The 23,552-nt window shown below is 50.1% G+C and overlaps 1 protein-coding gene across 1 annotated transcript in view; it reads left to right on the top strand.

Annotated features, from left to right (window-relative positions):
- The window catches only part of SEC14L5 (SEC14 like lipid binding 5), a 40,637-nt gene that overhangs the window by 271 nt on the left and 16,814 nt on the right, over positions 1–23,552 (top strand). Inside the window, exons 2-6 of the mRNA XM_070362194.1 lie at positions 1,360–1,472; positions 16,160–16,309; positions 16,799–16,930; positions 17,902–18,030; positions 18,873–19,065. Of these exons, the coding sequence (XP_070218295.1) occupies positions 1,410–1,472; positions 16,160–16,309; positions 16,799–16,930; positions 17,902–18,030; positions 18,873–19,065 (667 nt within the window). The 5' untranslated portion in view covers positions 1,360–1,409. The remainder of the gene's footprint in view (positions 1–1,359; positions 1,473–16,159; positions 16,310–16,798; positions 16,931–17,901; positions 18,031–18,872; positions 19,066–23,552) is intronic.

Here is a 23,552-nt window from a genome sequence, read left to right as displayed (position 1 = left end):
CGCTCTGTAAAGCGGGCAAAGTGAACGAAAGATCCCCGGCGGGGTCAGGAGGGCTCTGGGGTGTGGCCAGTGGAGGGACTGGACTCAGAGCCCAGGAGGAGGGGGTTGCCCATTAGGGAACTGGCCAAACGTGAACTGAACTGGGGCAAGCCGGGCTGGGAGGGGCAAGGGTTAGACTTGGGGCACGAGACTGGGGTTAGAGCCTTGGGGCGGGGTCTCCCTGGGGCCGAGCCACCCCCGAGGCTGGGTGCTTTAGGGGCGGGACCCGGTGGAGGCGGGCCCTGCATGAGGCGTGGCCAGTATGGAGGCAGGGCCGAGGTGGAGGCGCGGTTAAAGAAGGCTGTGTAAAATGAAGGGCGGAGCTAAGATGGGGTGGAGTCAGTTTGGGGCGGGGCCTGTCCGGAGGTAAATCTGGGCGGGGCCGGGGCAGAGTCGGGGGGGTGGGGCGGGGGTGGAGCCAGGCCAGGCAGGGATCTTCGCTGTCCTGGGTCCTGGAGCGCTCCCGCCCAGCAGGCCCCTCCCAGAACAACCCGGAGGGTGCAGGGTGTACAAGACCCGACAGCCCGGGATCAGCGATCGCTGGCTCGGACTTCAGGGTCTGGCGATCGCGGTTTCGCCCCGCCCTAGGGGCTGCGCTCTGGGCCAGGCGGCGGCGGAGGACTCCGGTGGGCTCACCTTGGCTCAGCTCCGGGTCTGCGTCACCGGAGACTCCGAGGGCGAGGGTGAATTGGGCTTTTGGGGGGCTTGGGTGTGCATGCGTGCGTGCGTTTGCGTTTGTGTGTGTGCATGTGTGTGAACGTCTGTGCACATCTAGGGAACTGTGCGTGTGGAGCTGGGTGTGTGTGCAAAGTTGAGTTCGTGTGCAAGGGCTCTCTAGTGTGGGAAGGGAGTCCTGCATGTGTGTGCTTGTGTGGTAGAGACAGTGCGTGCGAAATCTGGTGAAGACTGTGTATGTATGTTAGGGGATTTTGGAGGAAAATGGGAGCGCAAGTGCAATGATTCTTGTGGGGTGCATGGGCGAATGAATCGTGGGCATGTTTCCAGCTGGGTGGCTTTATGGGAGTTTACTGGGGCCCCCAGCATGACGGGACGAGAAGGGAGGAAAGTTTGGGGGATACTGATTGCTCCTGAGGATCGAGTGTGGTCTGGGGCATTGGGTAATGGGCAGGGCAAGTGTTGGGGGTCTGGCTGGAAGTAACTTGGGGCTCACATTGGCCCCCTTGCTTTGAGAGCTGGGGAGATGTGTGTGTGGGGGGGGTCCAGAGGGGTGGTGGGCATGCCCCTGGCCAGGGGGAGCTGAGGCCGGGGCTCCGGCTTCAGCTGGAGGGAGCTGCTCCCTCACCAGTCGCCCTCACCCAGGCTCAGTGCCCACTCCTGCCTGGCCGGCTCCTGCCTGGTCCTTCAAGAACATGGTGCAGAAGTACCAGTCTCCCATCCGAGTCTACAAGCACCCATTTGAGCTGGTCATGGTGGTGAGTGACCCCTGATCCCGGGGCCCCTTGTGTGACAGTTGGAGGGCCCCAAGAGGTCAGCCATGATGGGGAGGAGAAGGAAACCCTCAAACCCCTAGATCAGAAGGAATTAATGAGCTACTCCACTGACCGGATGGGTCCAGTTTCTAACCAGGACCCCTCTGCCATCCTATCTTTTGCCACAACTTCTAGGACCCTTGCGCACTGAGCAAGACATAAGGTCTTTATTTCCCTTGTTGAAGCTCTTCTGTTATCTCAGTCTCCTTTGACACAAAAGAGGGTATCAGGGCAAGCTGCTGCTGTCACTTTGTGTACTGATAATAATAATAATAATGGTACGTATACAATGAAGATGATGACAGCAGCCATTTGTTGAGGGTTTGCTAAGTCTTTACATACGTTGTTTGGTTTCATTCCCAATAGCTCTTATTATTCTCATTTTGCTGCATTAAACTGACGCTCGGACAAGGATGGTCTTAGATTTGGCAGTGGGAAGAGGTGCAGCTGGGCTGGGATCCATATGGGGGGGACTCCAGAGCCTTGAGTTTAACCACAGCACCCTCTGTGTCCCCCCTCTGCTCTCACACCCCCTGCCCTCCCTTTCCAGGAAGCTGAGACCAGGGGGAGAGGGGGCACATGTGGGCAGGAAGGGCCTGGGAGCAGTTGTTTATTGGGATTCAGAAGAGCTATGTGACGTAGACTTGGCTCCCGCGCCCTCGGCCTCCTGGATCAGAGGTCTGAGTCCCCGGGGCAGGTGCTGGGGTCGGGCCGCTGTGGGTTTCCTTCTTGATGTGGTCACTCTGTCTCTTGGAGCTTCCCTACTCCATGGAACAGGGGCGATGCTCTGGGGTTGTGATGAAACAGTGCCTGGTGCCTCTGGCTCAGTGCCTGGCACACAGTAGGTGCTCACTAAATGCAGCCATCCCTGTTATTACACCACATGGTGTTATCAGTGACAGTGTAAGAAACACCAGAATCCACCCCCATCCTCCTCATCCCACTCTTGGTTGCTCAATCCCAGCCTTCAATCCAACGGCTTTCATTGTTGGATAGAAGGCTCTGTGTGTGTCCTTCCCACATCTCTGCTGTGAATCTACCTACATATATGTTTATAGTCACGTAAAAGATTAAGAAGCACCATTGGAGTAATCATGCTGTGCTGTGCTGTGCGGATGATGCCAGGCCAGGGAAGTAGCAGGGGCAAGCCTGGGGTTTCATCGACAAGCTGGGTGACCTTGGGCAAGTTACTCAACCTCTCTGAACCTACGCCTTCCGTGTCTAAATTGAGGACTCCTATTGCTATTGTAGTCACTAAGTTGTGTCCGACTTTCCTGTAATCCTATGGACTAACCTGCCAGGCTCTCTGTCTGTGGGATTTTCCAAGCAAGAACACTGAAGTGGGCTGCCATTGCCTTCTTCAGGGGATTTTCTTGACCCAGGGATGGAATCTGCATCTGCTGCATTGGCAGGCAGATTCCTTATCACTGAGCCACCCTTAGTATGTTTCAGTTCAGTTCAGTTCAGTCACTCAGTCATGTCCAACTCTTTGCAACCCCATGAATTGCAGCACGCCAGGCCTCCCTGTCCATCACCAACTCCTGGAGTTCACTCAAGCTCATGTCCATCAAGTCGGTGATGCCATCCAGCCATCTCATCCTCTGTCATCCCCTTCTTCTCCTGCCCCCAATCCCTCCCAGCATCAGAGTCTTTTCCAATGAGTCAACTCTTTGCGTGAGGTGGCCAAAGTACTGGAGTTTCAGCTTTAGCATCAGTCCTTCCAATGAACACCCAGGACTGATCTCCTTCAGAATGGACTGGTTGGATCTCCTTGCAGTCCAAGGGACTCTCAAGAGTCTTCTCCAACACCACAGTTCAAAAGCATCAATTCTTCGGCGCTTAGCTTTCTTCACAGTCCAACTCTCACATCCATACATGACTACTGGAAAAACCATAGCCTTGACTAGATGGACCTTTGTTGGCAAAGTAATGTCTCTGCTTTTCAATATGGTATCTAGGTTGGTCATAACTTTCCTTCCAAGGAGTAAGCGTCTTTTAATTTAATGGCTGCAGTCATCATCTGCAGTGATTTTGGAGCCCAGAAAAATAAAGTCAGCCACTGTTTCCACTGTTTCCCCATCTATTTGCCATGAAGTGATGGGACAGGATGCCATGATCTTTGTTTTCTGAATGTTGAGCTTTAAGCCAACTTTTTCACTCTCACTTTCATCAAGAGGCTTTTGAGTTCCTCTTCACTTTCTGCCATAAGGGTGGTGTCATCTGCATATCTGAGGTTATTGATATTTCTCCCAGCAATCTTGATTCCAGCTTGTGCTTCTTCCAGCCCAGTGTTTCTCATGATGTACTCTGCATATAAGTTAAATAAGCAGGGTGACAATATACAGCTTTGACGTACTCCTTTTCCTATTTGGAACCAGTCTGTTGTTCCATGTCCAGTTCTAACTATTGCTTCCTGACCTGCATATAGGTTTCTCAAGAGGCCGGTCAGGTGGTCTGGTATTCCCATCTCTTTCAGAATTTTCCACAGTTTATTGTGATCCACACAGTCAAAGGCTTTGGCATAGTCAATAAAGCAGAAATAGATGTTTTTCTGGAACTCTCTTGCCTTTTTGATGATCCAGCGGATGTTAGCAATTTGATCTTTGGTTCCTCTGCCTTTTCTAAAACCAGCTTGAACATCTGGAAGTTCACAGTTCACGTATTGTTGAAGCCTGGCTTGGAGAATTTTGAGCATTATTTTACTAGCGTGTGAGATGAGTGCAATTGTGCGGTAGTTTGAGCATTCTTTGGCATTGCCTTTCTTTGGGATTGGAATGAAAACTGACCTTTTCCAGTCCTGTGGCCACTGCTGAGTTTTCCAAATATTCTCAAAAAAAAAATTGCAATCATTGCATTTTAAAATAAAAATGTCCCCTAAGGTAGCACTTAAGAATGTATTAATAGGATTATTAGAGGACTTCTCTGGTGGTCCAGTGGTTAAGACTCGGTGCTCCTAAGACAGGGGGCCTGGGTTTGATCCCCAGTTGGGGAACTATATCCTGCATGCCACAACTAAGATCCCGGCAACGAAGATCCTACGTGCCACAACTAAAACCCAGTACAGCCAAAAAAAAAAAAAAAAAAAAGACTAGTGGAATACATGAAGCATATTTCATTAGCTTTGAGTTCCACACGTGCAGGCCGAAGGGCTCCGTTTACTCCTATAGCTGTTAATAATCTTTAGGTGCTGATGGATAAATACTTGTGGGTACAACAGGAAATAGACATTTTCAGATATGTATTACCTGTATTGTGCCAGTTTGTCATTTGTATTTTTTCAAATACTGTGTTACCTTATCTCCATACAGTCCTTGTTCGGCAAAATGGCCCCAAACTACCCCAATGTCAGACAAAGCCACTTTGCCAACTGTTTTCAAAACATCATTGTCCCCAAAATAGCTGCATAACTCAACATAACTTGCTTGCTGTGTGGGCACAAAAGGGGTTTTCTGCACTTAATGTCAGTCTTTGTTTCTCAGCTAAACACTTGCCCTCAGTTTGGGTCAGATGCCGAGGAAGTTTCGGATGAACTCGGCTATTTTGACCACATCCGAGTGACCAGACGAGCTGGCCTTTTGGTTTTTCTGTTTAACAAAACTGACTTGAGAATCAAAACGTCCCTTTGCAGAAATTCCACCATACCACTGAAACTGTGTTCGTGGAATTGGTTATAAAATAATACTAAGGTAACCTTTCTAGACCCAGCATTATTTTTTTTCAGTTATTTTTCTCTTCCACTTCAAAACTGTAACTAATTCAATGAATGGGTGTCATTCCTTGACATGAATTCTGTTTCTGAAGCATGGAATTCCAGGGACCTTTGCTGTTTCCTTTCTTGATAGCCTTCTGTATTATTGGGTTCAGAACAATGAGCTTGTATTCTCTCAGTAAGTAGAGGAAAACAGTTAAGACAATGGAGGCAGCTGATATCCAAGGCTGGCAGAATCCCTGGTCCCTTTGAATGTGGGGTCCCTGGAGGTGGGGCAGGGTCTTTGTGGAGACCTTGGTATGGACAGAAAGACTGTGGTTTGGATGGTGGATTCTGGTTACCTGCTCTCTGAAGGTCACTTTCTGGTCAGCCTACAGCCCGTAGTGAATGATTTCCAGCTCCTCTGGGCTCTTCTCCTGAATGGGTGGAGGTTACGAGTCAGATTCTCCAGGCTGGCCCCTGGCTCTGGGTTCTGACCTGTGAAATGGAAGTAATGAAGTCCCCGCTCCTCAGAGGGGCTTCCCGGTGGCACTAGTGGTGAAGAGCCCACCTGCCAGTGCAGGAGACATGAGAGACCCCGGTTCAATCCCTGGGTGGGGAAAACCTCCTGGAGGAGGGCCCGGCAACCCATCCCAGTATTCTTGACCTGGAACATCCCATGGACAGAGGAGCCTGGCGGGCTGCAGTCCACAGGGCTGCCCAGAGTCGGACACAACTGAGGCGACCTAGCACGCATGCGTGCACGACCCCATAGCCTGGGCACACGGTCAGACATTCCAGGTTCTGACTCTGATGTTCAGTAAACATCTGTGCGCCCGTGGCTGAGGTGGCTTCAGAAGTGACCTGCATGCCTCTTGTGTGTCCACTGCCCCGGGGTCCCTGTGGGGTTCAAAGCACTGTGGCTTCAGGTCATCTCAGATTCTGCAAACCTTAAGAAGGAAGATGGCATGGAGTAGAATTTCCTGGACAATCGGCTGGCTGATCCTGAGGAGGAAGGGTTATAGAGGTGAGAGGCAGCAATTGTGTTAAAATATTTAAAGACCTGGACTTTTGTATTGATAAACAGCTTGTAATTTAGCACATGGGTTATTAATAAGGAGTAGCTATTGAAGGTAGATCCTTGCAGCCCAGGTCAACGACAGTTGCAGTTGGAATCATTGTTAGGGATGTAGTTTTAATAAAGCAGCAGGGGCCTTATTTAAATGTGTTTAAATTAGTTCCCTGGAGCCTGTCATCTGATCCCGTTGCTAACAGATTAAGGGAAGCAACATTTTCCACCCTGGATTGCTTCCAGGGCCCTGACCGGCTCCTACTGGGGCTGGGGGACCGGAGCTGATCCATTGCAAAGTCATCTTCTGATTTCAGGGGGTCCTGAGATCAGCTTTTGGCCCCCATTCATTTGTGAATGCATGCGTTAATGCACACATGAATACATTCCACAGATATTTATTGAGTTTGCACAGTATGCCAAGCATCGTACCAGGTGCCAGGGCTATAGAGCAGTGTCATTCTTAGCACTTTTTCTGAAATGCATCGTTATTCTGTTAATTTGCTCACCTTCTTGTTTACACGGAATTTGCTTGTTTGTTTATATGAGTCTTTTTCATTAGGCTTCAGAAAGACAGAGACCTTGTCTGTCTTGTTCTCATTGTCTTGACTTGGTTCTCCTGACATGATCCCTTCCTGCCCTCACAGAGCTTGCAGTGTGTGTGTGTGTGTATGAGAGAGAGTCATTCCAGGCAATACCATGTAGCAAGATTTGTAGCTGGGAAAGAAAGAATAGGGCATTGCAGGAACACACAGGGGCTTTCCTGGTGTAACGAATCCACCTGCAATGCAGGAGACGTGGGTTCTATCCCTGGGTCAGGAAGATCCCCTGGGGGAGGACATGGCAACCCAGTCCAGTATTCTTGCCTGGAGAATTCTGTGGACAGAGGAGCCTGGAGGGCTACGATCCAGAGGGTTGCAAAGAGTGGGACACAACTGACGTGACTAAGCACACATGCATGCGGGAACACAGAGAAGGGCCCATTGGTCAGCAGCCAGAGGCCTTTTAAGTCAGCCACACTTTGCAGTGAGGGGTGGAGAGAGGCAGCCTGCCTGCCTGTCTGTGCCAAGGCCCCTGGGGCAGAACTTGTCTCTCTGAAGAAATGAATGCAGCTTAGTTGGGCCTCTGTGAGCCCACAGGGCTCAGTTTGTTCCTTCAAGGATGTTGGGAGATTTGGGAAGGTGTGGAAAGTGGGTTGGAGGAGGGGTTTTCATCCAGGAGGTGAGAGAGCGGGCTGGGGGGTTGGTAGGGGATGGGGCAGGAAGGAGAAGTGACCAAGGCCAGGTGCGTTCGTGAAACACTTGGAAAATCTAAAACAGTGTTTCCCTCCCATCACCATCCTAAAAGTGAAAGTGAAAGTGAAAGTTAAGTCGCTCAGTTGTGTCCGACTCTTTGCGACCCCATAGACAGTAGCCGACCAGGTTTCTCTGTCCATGGGATTTTCCAGGCAAGAGTACTGGAGTGGGCTGATGTTTCCTTCTCCAGGGGATCTTCCCAATCCAGGGATCGAACCCGGGTTTCCTGCATTGCAGACAGACGCTTTACCATCCTAACCTAGTGCTAAATGTCAAGACCCCCTGGGCTGGCCTCGCTACCACCCTTCTTTCCCGGATCCACCAGGGGCACCAGCTGATCCTGGAAGTCAGTGGGCAGGGAGCATGGGGAGCATGTTCAGAGCAGGAGAGTCCCTGCCCCAATGCGACCTGTGAGTGGGTGAGAAGCTGCAGCAGGCTTGTGAGCAGTGCCCTGGGCAGGGCAGCTGGGCTGTGCGCTCCCCCAGGGCAGGAGAGGCCAGGCAAGAGGAGGCCCCACCCTTAGAGGAAGGGACAGAAGCAGGAAGGAATAGCCACCAGGCCCTGCTAAGGGTGCCTCACGCCGCAGCTTCAGGACTGGGAACCTGGGACAGACGGACCAAACTGCTCCCCCGCACCTTGTTGGGTGCTGATGCACTGGCCAATAGCTGTGGATGCACCGCTGTTGTGAACACAGCGGGGGAGCCACTCAGGCTTCCTCCCCTCCCTCCACCCCTTCCTCCCTCCTTCCTTCCTTCCCTCCTCCAGCAAATATTGGCTGTTTGTCTACAGTGTCCCAGGTGTGGTACGTACGAGGCCACTGGGAAATCCAGTGGGGAGGGAAGCAACCTAGAGACAGAGATGCTGACTACAGACAAATAAACACAGACCTGAAACCCTATTGCAAATCCCAATCTGCTGGGGCTAGAAACCATCCATCAGATGGCTTACTTTTCCTAAAAATTGTGGTAAAATATACATTACACAAAATTGATCATTTTTAGGGGTACAGTTCAGTGGCATTAAGTGCAGTTACATTGTTCTGCACGCATCGCCAACATCCACGGCCACAGCTTTTTCATCCTCCCAAACTGGAACTCTGTTCTCATTAGACGCTATCTCCCCATTTTCCCCTCCCCCAGTCCCTGCAAACACGGTTCTACTTTCTGTCTCCATGAATCTGATGACTCTAGGAATCTCACGTAAGTGCAATCATCTAGCGTGTGTTCTTTTGTGACTGGCGTCTTTCACTGAGCATTGTTTTCAAGCTGCATCCACGTCTTAGCCTGTGTCAGCATGTTGTTCTTTTTAACGGCTGCATAATACTCCCCTACGGGACTGTGGCTGGACCGTGGTTTGTTTCATCATTCATTCCTCAGCAGACATTTGGGTTGTTTCCACTTTCTGGCTTTTGTGAATAATGTTGTTGTGAACAAGGTTGTACAAATATCAAGTCAGGTCTCTGTTGGTTTACTGGTGCTCATTTAAGAAAAATGTGTCTGGCACTCTGCTACATGCCTTACATATCATGGCTCCCTTTAGTCTCCTCAGCAACTCTCACAAAGTTGATATCACTGTCATTATCATCATCATCCTCTTTTTTTTCTGAAGAAACTGATTCTTAGGTTAAGTTGAAGTCACCCTGCTGGCAGGGAGCATGGGCAGCCTCTAAACCCAGGGCTTTGTCCCCACCACTTCACCACATCCCACTCTTGCCCCCTACAGGGTCCTTCTGACCCTTTGTCTCCATCATTTTGTCTCCTGAGCTGACCTCAACCGGAATAGCAGCAGGTTGCTCAGCTACAGGGCCATCTGGACACAGCTGTTTCTATATATTGTATTCAGCAATCATTTCAAAAGACTCTAGGATGATCCCATGCCTGCTTCCCTTCATCAGCTGAGATGACCCTGCTGCCATTGAGTGTCTGATGGCTCCTTCAGCAACTCTGCCAAGAGCTGGGAGTCCCACACAATGGAATATTATGCAGCTGTGAAAAGGAATAAAGCACAGACACAGGCTACAACATGGATGAACCTCGAGAACCTGATGCTCAGTGAAAGAAGCCGGATACAAAATATCATGTATTTTATGATTCTGTTCACGTGAAATGTCCAGAAAACGCAAATCCAAAGAGACAGGAAGTAGATTTAGGGGACTTCCCTGGTGGTCCGGTGGTTAGGACTTTGCCTTCCAGTGCAGGTGGGTGAGGGTCCATCCCAGACGGAGGAGATGAGATCCCACCTGCCTCATGGCCAAAAAACCAAAATGTGAAACAGGAGCAATATTGTGACAAATTCAGAAAATGAAACGGTCTACATAAAAAATTATCTTAAAAAAAGTGGATTAGTGGTTGCCTGGGCAGGGAGTGACTGTGATGGGTGTAGGGTTTCTTGTTTTTAATTAATGAACCTAGTTTTCAGTGGTGCAGGGTCTTTGTTGCTGTGCACAGGCTCTCTCTAGTTGCAGCGAGCGGAGGCTACTCCTGGTGGTGACTTCTCTTGTTACGGAGCACAGGCTATCGGAGCACATGGGCACAGTAGTGTGGTGCACAGGCTTGGTTGCTCCACGGCATGCAAAATCTTCCCTGGCCAGGGATCAAACCCACGTCCCGTGCACTGGCAGGCAGACTTCTATCCACTGGACCACCAGGGTGGTCCAGGTGTGGGGTTTCTTTCACGGGTGATGAAATGTTCTTGTATTAGACAGTGGTGATGTTTGCACAACTTTGTGAATGTTCTAATAAAATCCATTGAACTGTACACTTTAAAGGGAGCATTTTATGGTATGAGCGTCATGGTATGGTATGAGTATTAAATGAGTATGGTGCATTTATGGTATGGTATCACAATTCTTAAAAAGTAGGGGGGCACTGAGAGGATTGATACCTTGGTCCTGGGGTCTCCCAGGCTTGCAGGGGAAGCTGGGGGTGGACGAGGAAGTCCCCTGAGGACTTTGTGCGATGGTCACATGCTCAGTGCGTGGGTCCAGCCTGCACAGGAAAGGAAAGGTGAGGCATGGGGCTAAAATACGTGGCTGCGGTTTGCATCTTCTTCCCCTACTCTGGAAGGTTTGGGGTAAGCAGCGTTCCAGCTTCCTTTGAATTTTCATGAGGAAGAGCAGGAAGGAAGGAGGGATGGGAGGAGGAAGCAGCTTGTCAAGTGATTAGCAGAAATACTTTCTCTGTCTTTTACAGACTCTCACTCTTTTTTAAAATTTAAATTTATTGAACAAATTCTTCTGTAGAATGAACCATGCGCCAGGCCCTGTTCTCAACAGTTTACCAAACCGGTTCCTTTATTCCCCTGTCCACTCAGGGAGCTATAACACTTTTCTCATTCTCCTTGTAACAGATGAAGGGAGGTAGGAACGGAGAGCATGTAGGCTTGTTCAAGGTCACAGAGCTGCTCAGGAGCAGAGTGGAGCTTCGGACCCAAGCCCGGAGTCCATGCCCTTCCTGGCTAAGCGACCCTGTCATTCACTCACTCATTGTGTGAGTCCATGCCCTTCCTGGCTAAGCGACCCTGTCATTCACTCACTCATTGTGTGATGTCTGCTGAGTGTCGACTGCGTGCTAGTCATTGTGATGAGCATTAGGGATTCAGGGCCGATGACTTTTTCCTTCAGCGGCTGTGAGACAGGAAAGAAGGAAAATGGTACAACCAAGCACTCACTGGGCAGTTTCACGACACTCCCCTTAATAGATGAGCCTCAGAAAGAAATGGGACTTTTCTGGTGGCTTAGGTGGTAAACAATCTGTCTGCAATGCAGGAGACCTGGGTTCGATCCCTGGGTAGGGAAGATCCTCTGGAGTAGGAAATGACTACCCACTCCAGTACTCTTGCCTGGAGAATCCCGTGGACAGAGGGACCTGGCGGGCCATAGTCCATGGGATCAGAGAGTCGGGTACTACGGAAGGACTGAGCACACAGGGAGAGACAGGAAATGCCATGCTCAAGGGTTACCCAGCCCTGGGACTTCGCTGGTGGTTCAGTGGTTAAGAATCTGCCTTCCAATGCAGGGGAAGCTGGTTTGATCCATGGTTGGGGAACTAAGATCCCTCATGTCCTGGGGAAATTAAGCCCACCCGCTGAAACTAAGACCTGATGCAGTCATACATATATATACTAAGTTTACCCAGCCCAGAGATGGATGAGTCCAGCTAGGAATCCAAGCTCCCATGTCCACGTGCTTAGTGTGTTGATGTAGATTTCAGCAGGATGGGCAGCCCGTGGGAGAGCTTCATTGGCAGTGTCCATTGGCCTCTGCCTGCCCCAGCTTCTGTCCCTGTCCTGGTGGGTTCTGGACCTTGGACCAGCTTCCTTTCTGAGTGGCCAGGTGTGATGTCCCTCTCCAGCCACTTGGCAGAAGAGCTGAAATCGAATGCTTCTGTTGCCCTGTGTCCCTCTGGCGGCCACCCCATGCATTCATCTGGCAGGGAGAAGCTCAGGCCTCACTGGTGGGGACAGCGGTCAGCGTCTGAGGCTCTCGGCAAGGATAAAACTAGCTGTGTGAACTGGTCTCCACACAGGGATGGTCCTGTAAGACCCTGCGAACTGCCAAAGGCAGAGGTCCAGCAGGACTCAGGATTCCCAAACCACTGATATTTGTGACGTAGCCAACATCCTCTGAGAGGCAGGACCAGGCATTCAGGACTGGGGTCTGGGTCAGTGGGGCCTGCACTCTAGCCCCTCCACTTACCGGTCCTGTGATGTCAGAGTTGGGTCACTCTGCCTTCTCAAGCCTCAACTTGCTCATCTGTAAAATGGGGGGATACTGGTCTCCATCCCAACAGGATCTCGTGAGGACACAGTGGTGCAGTCAGCCCTCCGTAACTGTCACCATAACAGTGGTGTCCAACGCCAGCCTTCACAACCCCAGGGGATCTGCGGCTGACAGCCTCAGACTCTGGGGAACTGGCACTGGGATAGACTCCTTATTTCAGGGTCCCCTGCCTTCCCTAGGTTCTGGGGTCCCCCCAGTGCGTGGGGGTGGCACCATTGTTGAAACAGAAGTGCCTTCCCCCTCACAGTCAAGGGGAGTTGTGGCTAAGGGCATGTCTCCTGCTTGGATCAGCCCCTGTGTTATCTGGGGGCTCCAGACAGGGCTCTTCCAACTAGAGGTCTGTTAAGACAGGAAGTCAGTGACGCTTGGCCGGCCCGTGTGCACTGAGCTCACAGCCTGTCGTTCCTCTCCCTGGTCCCCTTCCTTGGAGCTGTTTGGGCCATCGGCAAGTTTGCAACTCCTGGGCTGTTTCCCAACTGCTAAGCAAGAGGTTCCTGAGGGAGTAGGGGCTGGGCCAGCCGAGGATTCAAATCCAGGTTTACCATTTTGCACTGTGTGACCTTGGGTAAGTTACTTAGCCTCTCTGGGCTCCAGTTTCCTCATTTGTCAAACGAGGATGCCATTTAGAGGATTAAATGGAAGAAAGCACACAGCTGGAGGAGCAGAGCTGAGGCTCACTGTGAGCCTGAGAGGCAATCTAATGACATCCTTACCACCAGCCCATTTTACAGATGAGGAGACAGAGGCTCAGAGAGGGCAAATCACTTGCCCAACATCACCCAATGAGAAGGTAAAGAAGTGAAAGAAAGTGAAGTCGCTCAGTCGTGTCTGACTCTTTGAGATCCCATGGACTGTACCTACCAGGCTTCTCCATCCATGGAATTTTCCAGGCAAGAGTACTGGAGTGGGTTGCCATTCCCTTCTCCAGGGGATCTTCCCGACCCAGGGATCGAACCTGGGTCTTCTGCATTGCAGGCAGATGCTTTACCATCTGAGCCACCAGTGAAGCAGAAACCCAAACTGAGCCCGACCAGTTCTGACACATGCACTCCTTTCCCTCCATATAATTAAAAAAACAAAAGAGTCAGCACCCCTCTGCCCATCACAGAGGTGGGGCTGAGCCCAGTTCTTCTAGCACCCCCTGCTCAGAAGGGCCTGCGGGGGAGTTGTTTTCGGTTCTTGAAAACCTGTGCTATACCATTTGAGTCCTGTTGCCTGGAGAATAAAAATCCTGGGTGCCTACTATGTGCCAGGCTCTGCATGAGATACTCAATCTGGTCTGTGCCCAGTTTCCAGGTGACGAAACTGGCTTAGAGAAAAGACGGACCTGCCTCTCCTCTGGGAGAGGGTGGAGCTGGGCTTCAAACCAGGTGCTGGACCCCATGCCAAGTTCTACTTAAAGCAGCACCCTGCTTAGTGGAGAAATGCCTTCCTTTTTTGTTGCTGGCTAATTTTATTCTTTCTTTATTTTTGGCCGCGCTGGGTCTTTGCTGCTGTGCGTGGGCTTTCTCCAGTTGTGGCAAGTGAGGGATACTCTCCAGTCGTGGCTTCTCTTGTGGAGCACAGGCTTTAGGCGCGGGCTCAGTAGTTGTGGTACATGGGGCTTAGTTCCCCCACTGCCTGTGGGATCGCCCCGGACCAGGGATTGAACCCCCGTTCCCTGTATTGCAAGGCAGATTCTTTACCACTGGACCAGCAGGGAAGTCCAGAATGCCTTCCTCTGAGAGAGAGTTCAAGGTGGCCTGAGATGTGTAGCGGGGAGACCATTCTCAGGGGGCCTCCCTAGCAGCCCTCTGAGTCCAGACTCCCAGGAACCCCACTGTGCATTCTTCCCCGAGGAGAATTAGTCTGACCCTGGTGTGTTTGCACAAAGCAACCGGCCTCTACACATGGAGGCAGCCCTGACCTCCTGACCGTGGTGGAGGATGCGCTAGGCTGGCCTCGTGGGACCTTGAGTGACTCCAAGAGTTACTTCCCTGCCCCTCCCCCGCCTCTGCCCTTCTGAGCGGGGTGGTGCCCCCTCCCCGTAGGGACGGGGAGGAGGTGTGTGTCCTCAGATGCCGGCACTATTTTTGGAGCTCACACCTATTTTTGGAGCTCACTTTGATCCTGATTCCGTGACATGTGACTGTGACAGGCTCTTGGAGCAAACCCTGCTTGAATACTGTCAGCCACCGATGCTGGCATGCCCCCACCCCCCACACCCGCCCCTGATTCCCCCTTTGGCTCTGACCCTGGCATTTCGGGGAACTGGCCTCTCATCCTCCAATGTGGAGACTCTCTATTTCTTTCACTTGCCTAACCGCCCTGGTTAGAACCCCCAGGAGAGGGCTACATGTGGGCATCCAAAGTAGGCATCCCTGCCTAGTTCCTGATCTTAGGGGAAGTTCAGTTCAGTCGCTCAGTTGTGTCCGACTCTTTGTGACCCCATGCACTGCAGCACACCAGGCCTCTCTGTCCATCACCAACTCCTGGAGCTTGCTCAAACTCATGTCCATTGAGTCAGTGATGCCATCCAACCATCTCATCCTCTGTCGTCCCCTTCTCCTCCCACCATCAATCTTTCCCAGCATCAGGGTCTTTTCAAATGAGTCAGTTCTTTGCCTCAGGTGGCCAAAGTATTGGAGTTTCAGCTTCAGCATCAGTCCTTCCAATGAATATTCAGGACTGATTTCCTTTAGGATGGACTGGTTGGATCTCCTTGCTGTCCAAGGGACTCTCAAGAGTCTTCTCCAACAGCACAGTTCAAACTGATCTTCAGGGAAAGTGTCAGTCTTTTCCCACTGAGCGTGCTGTTAGCTGGGGTTCTTGTATGTGCCCTTTATCAGGCTGGGCAAGTTCCCTTCTATTCCTACTTTGTTGAGTCTTGTTTGTTTTTTGAATCGTGAAGGAGTGTTGGTTTTGTCATCTTTTTGTTTCCCCCGCCAAAACATGCCTTCTTTAATGCCCCAAACTAGCCCACTTCGGAGGTCAAAAACGAAAATGTATGTCAACTGGAAAAAAACAATACCTGCAACCTAAAAGCTGAGGGTTAGGTTTTATTCTGTGGGAATGTTAGGACTGGAGTCCCAGGGATAGCATCTCAGGTGACAAGGAGAGAGCTGACTCCCAGGAGGCAGGGGAGGAGCCAGGCTATATAGAAGTCTGCAGCAAGGGGCAGGTAATATGAATATTAAACTATTACTCTTAATTTAAGAAAAGCTAAATCTCTCACATGGAGAAATTTAGCGATATTCTATGTATAGGAAGATAGAAGAGTCCGGGCTTGCTGAAATAATTTCTTTCATATGCATCTAGCTATCTGGGACCAATCCTGCTTTCTTTATTGTTCACATACAAATTCCTTGATCCCTTGTTTACGGTAAGAGATGGCCAGTGTGGAGGAAGGTCTCCTCTCCTCTCCCCAGCTGCTCAATGGGGAGGAAGTACTCAATGTCTTCCAGAGAGCTGGCTTTGTTTCACCTGGGCTCAGATATTTGCATTTGGAAAAGGCTTGTTTCCCCCGTAGAGCTGTAGGGCAGAAAATATTTCATTTCACACATAGAGTCAAAATGTGATTTGCCAAGTCAGCGCTCAGGCACGCTTGTGTCCCTGCTCCAGAACAGAGGTTAAGACCACGGTTGCGGTAATACGGTCAGTGGTCACCGCTCTTTCCCCAGGGGAGACGCCCTTCTCCTCTCTGGATGACGGGTCCTGGAACTGAGACAAGGGCCCAGCCAGGTTTGGGGGGAGGGAGGAGGTGTTCTGGCCGCCCCCGGCCCCCTTGGCACTCACCTGGCCCCCGCCCCTCCGCCCCAGGCCTACGAGAAGCGCTTCCCCACCTGCCCGCAGATCCCAGTCTTCCTGGGCAGCGAGGTCCTGCGCGAGTCCCGCAGCGCCGACGGCGCGGTGCACGTGGTGGAGCGGAGCTGCCGGCTGCGCGTGGAGGCCCCGCGGCTGCTGCGCAAGGTGGGCGCGGAGGGGGCCCTGGAGAACCGGGGACCTCGCGGAGGAGGGGCCCTCACCGGGGTGGGGCGTGGCGGGCGGGGACCGGGGGGCGGGGTTCAGGCGTGGGGACACGCGTGTGTCGGTGCTTGGAGAGGGTTCTGGACTGGGGGCCTCCCGGATCCAGGGGAGAGGAGGGCCGGGGGGCTGGGCTGAGACTGGATATTGTCCAGAGAACTAGGGCCAACAGGGAGTCCCAGGGTCCCGGAGGTGGGGGAAAGGGGTTGGAGTCAGGGCTCCGGGCTCCGGCGGGTGGGCTGGCGTCGGGCAGGGGACCAAAGGTCCACAAGTCCGGGGATCCCCGAATTCAGAGATCCAGGGATCCGGACTGGGCTGGTGGTCAGGGCGGGACCCCGGGGTTTCCCGGGTCTGGGGGTGACAGTCCTCGGGACTCGCGCCCCGAGCCCCCACCTCACGTCTAGCCTGCACACCCCTGCTGTCTCTTTCCTGCAGATCGCAGGCGTGGAGCACGTGGTCTTCGTGCAAAGAAACGTCTTGAACTGGAAGGAGAGGACGCTCTTCATTGAAGCGCACAACGAGACCTTCGCCAGCCGCGTGGTGGTCAAGGAGAACTGCAGCTACAGGGTGAGCCAGGGGCTGGCTGCAGGGATTGGATCCCCCAAGCACCGGGCTGGGCCCTGAGGTCGGTGAAGTCCTGGCGGCTCCGGCCCTCCCAGGGAGATATCAGAGAGGATGCAGGAGCTCCTGACACCTGCAGTTCACAGACACAGCTGAAATAAATACATATATTGTTAATATGTGGGGCTTCCCTGGTGGCTCAGATGGTAAAGAATCCGCCTGCAATGCGGGAGACCCAGGTTCCATCCCTGGGTGGGAAAGATCCCCTGGAGAAGGGAATGGCTTACCCATTCCAGCATTCTTGGAGAATTCCATGGACTAGTCCATGGGGTCACAGAGTCGGCATGTTTGAGTGACTAACACTTTCACAACAAATACATTTTAAAATATAGTATTTATGCATACTTTATGATATATTAAATATTAATTTAAATATATCACATATGTATACTTTGTTAAAAGTTTGTTTTATTTTTGGTCATGCTGGGTCTTTGTCACTGCACGTGAGTTTTCGCTAGTTGCGGCTAGCAGGGGTCGCTCTCTAGTGCCCAGGCTTCTCCCTGCAGTGGCTTCTCTTGTTGCAGGGCATAAGCTCTAGGGTCCGTGGGCTCAGTAGTTGTGGTGCACAGGCTTCATTGCCCAATGGTGAGTAAAATCCTCCTGGACCAGGGATCGAACCCGTGTCCCCTGCATTGGCAGGTGGATTCCCAGCCACTGGACCACCAGGAAGCCCATCATTGTGTATGTATAATTTTTAAGGGACTGGAACTTTGGACTCACTTTCTTGGTCCTTCCTGAAAAGGCCGTCTTCTCTGAGGTTTAGACCTTGCGTTGTTCTCTGGACAGAGCCCCCTGGTACTGCTGTGACATGCTGCCCACTGTGTGCTCTGCCCGGGTCCAGGTCACCAAGAGAGCCCCCCGAGAGGGCATGTCATCCCCCACACTGAGACTGTTGCCGCCCCTGCCTGGCTTTTCAGGTCCACCCTGAGAATGAAGACTGGACGTGCTTTGAGCAGTCTGCCTCACTCGACATCCGGTCCTTCTTTGGCTTTGAAAGTGCCTTGGAGAAGATTGCCATGAGGCAGTACACGGCCAACGTCAAGAGGGTAAAAAGCGGGTTCCTTCGGTCATGGGGAGGAAGGTGCACAGACCTTGAAGCCTGCAGACTCTGATCTGCAACCCCGAGACCCTTAACCTTCCTCAACCTCAGTCTCCTCATCTGTAGAATGGGTATTCTAATCAAGACATATCATGTGAGATGATGCATGGAAAGCATCTGGTCCAGGATGGGGACTTTGTTGCGGTGCTTGGTTTAAAGATCTCAGACCATCACTGAGTAGAGACTTGTTAGAGGTGAAACAGGTGAACTTCATTTTAATTAAGTTATGTTTCTATCCATGTTTTTAATATAAAATTTGTTCAATTGCTAAGTCGTGTCCAACTTATTGTAACCCCATGGACTGCAATACACCAGGCTTCTCTGTCTTCCACTATCTCCTGGAGTTTGCTCATATTCATGAGTCAGTGATGCTATCTAACCATCACATCCTCTGCCACCCCCTTCTCCTCCTGCCCTCAGTCTATCTCAGCATCAAGTCTTTTCCAGTGAGTTGGCTCTTAGCATCAGGTAGCCAAAGAAAAATTTATATTATTTTATAATATTTTATTACAATATTTTATAATATATTTATAAATATATATTATTTAACATATACTTTAAAATATAAAATATACAAATACTTGTGGGCTATTTCACTTTCTTTGTTTGGGTTTAAGTCTTTGAAATCAGTGTGTATTTAGCGCACCCAGCACTTCTCCACTTGGATCTGCTGATTCCAACTGCCCTGTAGCCACGTGTTGGGCTGGGTAGGAGCCAGTGACGGGTGACTCCCGTGATGGCTGACTCCCTGGCCGGCCTCTGCAGTACCGATATGTCTCTGGCTTCCAGGGAAAGGAGGTGATCGAGCATTACCTGAATGAGCTCATCTCCCAGGGCACCTCTCACATTCCCCGGTGGACGCCTGCCCTCGCCCGAGAAGAGGACGCCCCCTCCCAGGCCGGGCAGAGGGAACCTGACTCACTGGAGGTCTGTGGGCCCAGCAGTGCCCAGGACCTGGCTCCCGAGTCAGTCAGTACTGATGGTAGGTCTCAGGCAGTGGCCAGGTCTGCCCTGGGGGGGCACAGTGGGCCTGCTTATTCCTGGGAGGGGCTGGGTGGGGAGGGTGGCCAGGGGTCCTCCTTGGGTCAGGCTAAGCTTCCTCCCTCCCTCAACTGCTGTACCCTCTCTCTGCTCCAGCCCAAGAGCCAGGACTGGCTCGTTCCTCCATCAGGAATGGGCTGATCCTCCCTTTCCTCAAGTTTTATTAGCATTCTAAATTAAATGAGGAATGCATGATTGTGGCAGAGAAGAATTCAAACTGCTCAGATGTGAAGTAGGAAGTAAGACTCCTTTCCTCTCTGTGGAAAGTTTTCCTGAAGCTATCTAGGCACATATGCATACATAATACACACACACACACACACACACACACACACACACACACTTTTTAGACTCATACACACGTGGAACTTACATTGATCAAATGAGAGCATATATACATTCCATTTGATAATTGGCTTTTTTAAAAAATTTACTAATGTTGCTGGAACTTTTTCTATCAGTGCATGTATCTTGGTATTTGCAGTATTTTGTGGCATGGTTGCACCATAATTTGTTAACAAACATTGTTTATTATTTTGATTAGTTTATTTAGCTAGTCTTGTATTGATGGGCATGTAGATTGTTTCCATTCCTTTTTATTTTAAAATTTTGTTTTTATTTGCACACCGCCCCTCCGGCCCCCCCACCCCGACCTCACCCTGGAAACGGGCAGCATGTATTCCCGACCAGGGATTGAACCCATGCATGAAGTCTTTTTATTTGATTTATTTGTTTTGGCTGTGCTGGGTCTTTGTCGCTGCCTGGGCCTTTCTCTAGTTGTAGCAAGTGGGGGCTACTCTCTGGCTGCGGTGCACGGGCTTCTCACTGCAGTGGCTTCTCTTGTTGTGGAGCACAGGCTCCAGAGAGCAGGCTCAGTAGTTGTGGCCTATGGACTCAGTTGCTTCGAGACATGTGGGATCTGTCCAGCCTGGGGATCGAACCTGTATCTTCTGCATCAGCAGGCGACTTTTTTTTTTTTTTTAATTAATTAATTTTAATTGGAGGCTAATTACTTCACAATACTGTAGTGATTTTTGCCATTCATTGACGTGAATCAGCCATGGGTGTACATGTGTTCCCCATCCTGAACCCCTCTCCCACATCCCTCCCCATCCCATCCCTCAGGGTCGTCCCAGCCCTGAGCACCCTGTCTCATGTATCAAACCTGGACTGGAGATCTATTTCCCATCAGTTCAGTTCAGTTCAGTTCAGTCGCTCAGTCATGTCCGACTGCTTGCGACCCCATGAATCGCAGCACGCCAGGCCTCCCTGTCCATCACCAACTCCTGGAGTTCACTCAAGCTCACGTCCATCAAGTTGGTGATGCCATCCAGCCATGTCATCCTCTGTCGTCCTCTTCTCCTCCTGCCCCCAATCCCTCCCAGCATCAGAGTCTTTTCCAATGAGTCAGCTCTTCGCATGAGGTGGCCAAAGGACTGGAGTTTCAGCTTTAGCATCATTCCTTCCAAAGAAATCCCAGGGCCAATCTTCAGAATGGACTGGTTGGATGTCCTTGCAGTCCAAGGGACTCTCAAGAGTCTTCTCCAACACCACAGTTCAAAAGCATCAGTTCTTCGGCGCTCAGCCTTCTTCACAGTCCAACTCTCACATCCATACATGACCACAGGAAAAACCATAGCCTTGACTAGACAAATCTTTGTTGGCAAAGTAATGTCTCTGCTTTTAAATATGCTATCTAGGTTGGTCATAACTTTCCTTCCAAGGAGTAAGTGTCTTTTAATTTAATGGCTGCAATCACCATCTGCAGTGATTTTGGAGCCCCCCAAAATAAAATCTGACACTGTTTCCACTGTTTCCCCATCTATTTCCCATGAAGTGATGGGACCGGATGCCATGATCTTCTCTCAAATCATCCCACCCTCGCCTTCTCCCACAGAGTCCAAAAGTCTGTTCTTTACATCTGTGTCTCTTTTGCTGTCTCACATATAGGGTCATCATTACCATCTTCCTAAATTCCATATATATGCGTTAGTATACTGTATTGGCGGAGAAGGCAATGGCAACCCACTCCAGTACTCTTGCCTGGAAAATCCCATGGATGGAGGAGCCTGGTAGGCTGCAGTTCATGGGGTTGCTAGGAGTTGGACATGACTGAGTGACTTTACTTTCACTTTTCACTTTCATACATTGGAGAAGGAAATGGCAACCCACTCCAGTGTTCTTGCCTGGAGAATCCCAGGGACAGGGGAGCCTGGTGAGCTGCCGTCTATGGGGTTGCACAGAATCGGACATGACTGAAGTGACTTAGCAGCAGCTTAGCAGCATACTGTATTGGTGTTTTTCTTTCTGACTTACTTCACTCTGTATAATAGGCTCCAGTTTCATCCACCTCATTAGAACTGATTCAAATGCATTCTTTTTAATAGCTGAGTAATACTCCATTGTATATATGTACCACAGTTTTCTTATCCATTCATCTGCTGATGGACATCTAGGTTGCTTCCATGTCCTGGCTATTATAAACAGTGCTGTGATGAACATTGGGGTACACTTGTCTCTTTCCATTCTGGTTTCCTTGGTGTGTATGCCCAGAAGTGGGATTGCTGGGTTGTATGGCAGTTCTATTTCCAGTTTTTTAAGGAATCTCCATGCTGTTCTCTATAGTGACTGTACTAGTTTGCATTCCCGCCAACAGTGTAAGAGGGTTCCCTTTTCTCCACACCCTCTCCAGCATTTATTGCTTGTAAACTTTTTGATAGCAGCCATTCTGACTGGCGTGAGATGGTACCTCATTGTGGTTTTGATTTGCATTTCTCTGATAATAAGTGATGTTGAGCATCTTTTCATGTGTTTGTTAGCCATCTGTATGTCTTCTTTGGAGAAATGTCTGTTTAGTTCTTTGGCCCATTTTTTTGATTGGGTCATTTATTTTTCTGAAATTGAGCTGCAGGAGCTGCTTGTATATTTTTGAGATTAATTCTTTGTCAGTTGCTTCGTTTGCTATTATTTTCTCCCATTCTGAAGGCTGTCTTTTCATCTTGCTTATAGTTCCCTTCATTGTGCAAAAGCTCTTAGGTTTAATTAGGTCCCACTTGCTAATTTTCGCTTTTATTTCCATTGATTCTTTGAACCTCTGAGCTACCAGGGAAGCCCCAAGCACAGAGTCGTAACTGAACTGCCAGGGAAGTCCCTCCATTCTCTTTTTAAATACAAATAATGTGGTACCTCTTTGTGCTTAAGGTTTTAAAAAAATTTTTTAAAAATATTTGCATGAAGCATGTATAATTTTAAAAGTTGATTTGCTGAGTCAAATGTTATAGGCAACTAAAATTTTTGTAGATTTACCAATTAGGCCTGTAAGAGGTTGTACTAATCAATGTTTCCACCAAAAATGAGTAGCTGTATCTATTCCTGACTTCACTCCAGCTACCCCAAGACTATTAGTAAATATTTTAAACTTCTGAAAGGCAAAGGCTGACCACTGGTGAATTAGTGACCAGTTCTTTATGAGTGAGGTCAAGTTTTATTTTTTCATGTTTGGTGACTATTTTTTCTTTCCTTTCTTCTTTTATTTTTGTGGGTGAATTCCTTTTTTTTTTTTTGGTCCTATATCCATTTTCCTATTTTCTCATCAATTTCTTATTGCTTTGTGAAAATTCTTTGCATGTTAAGGCAATTAGTCCTTTGTCATATTTCTGACTTTTATTGATCTGGGAAATGTTCACAATAATTTGTTAAAGGAAAATACCTGGGACACAAAATTGCACATGGCCCATGAATCCAGTTTTAACCGTATGCACTAATGCTCACAATGATTCTTTTCTCTTTGGGGCCATTGAAGTGTAAGGGTTTGCCTGATGCAGAGATATACCATGTAACCAAAAATACATCTAGGGGGCTGTGTTTAGGGACAACAAAATTCGTTCATTCAACCAGTATTTATTCTGCACCAGCTGTGTGCCCTAGCTGGCTGCTGCTGTACGTGTGCTTTTAAAATATTAAAAAAAAATTTATACAATACCTGCACTTCTTCTGCCCTTTCCTGTGTATACTCTGCAGGTCATGCCCCGTGTGCTCCCCCTTTTGCACCAGGCCTCCCCTTCCTTCTCTGCCTGTGCTGTCCACCAGCAGAGCTGGTTCTCAGGATGGCTGGTGGGAGGCAGGGTCCTGCCCCTTCCACGCTCTCTACCACTGGGGCTTTGTGCTCGGGAGAAAGGGCCTTACATCTTTCTAGAGGCCGGAAGGAAGCTGCTATCTCCTGCCTCCCTCGTGTTTCCGCCCTCATCCCCCCCTTGCCCTCTCCCCATCAGCAGCATCTCCACTTCTGACCACCCTGAGGGGTTGCAGAGTCTGGGTGGTTCCCCTTGCAGCATCCGTTTACCCAGGTGCCTACTGGCACGGTTGTCATGAGCACCAGCCCTGAGCTCTTTTTGTTCTGGGGGAAATGCTGGGTCCTGTTGCTGGGTG

Source organism: Bos mutus, chromosome 25 (genome assembly GCF_027580195.1).
Source record: "Bos mutus isolate GX-2022 chromosome 25, NWIPB_WYAK_1.1, whole genome shotgun sequence".
In the NCBI taxonomy this organism is placed as follows: Eukaryota; Metazoa; Chordata; class Mammalia; order Artiodactyla; family Bovidae; genus Bos; species Bos mutus.
Note: the sequence above shows the minus strand (reverse complement) of the source record. Positions and strands in the feature narration are given on the sequence as shown.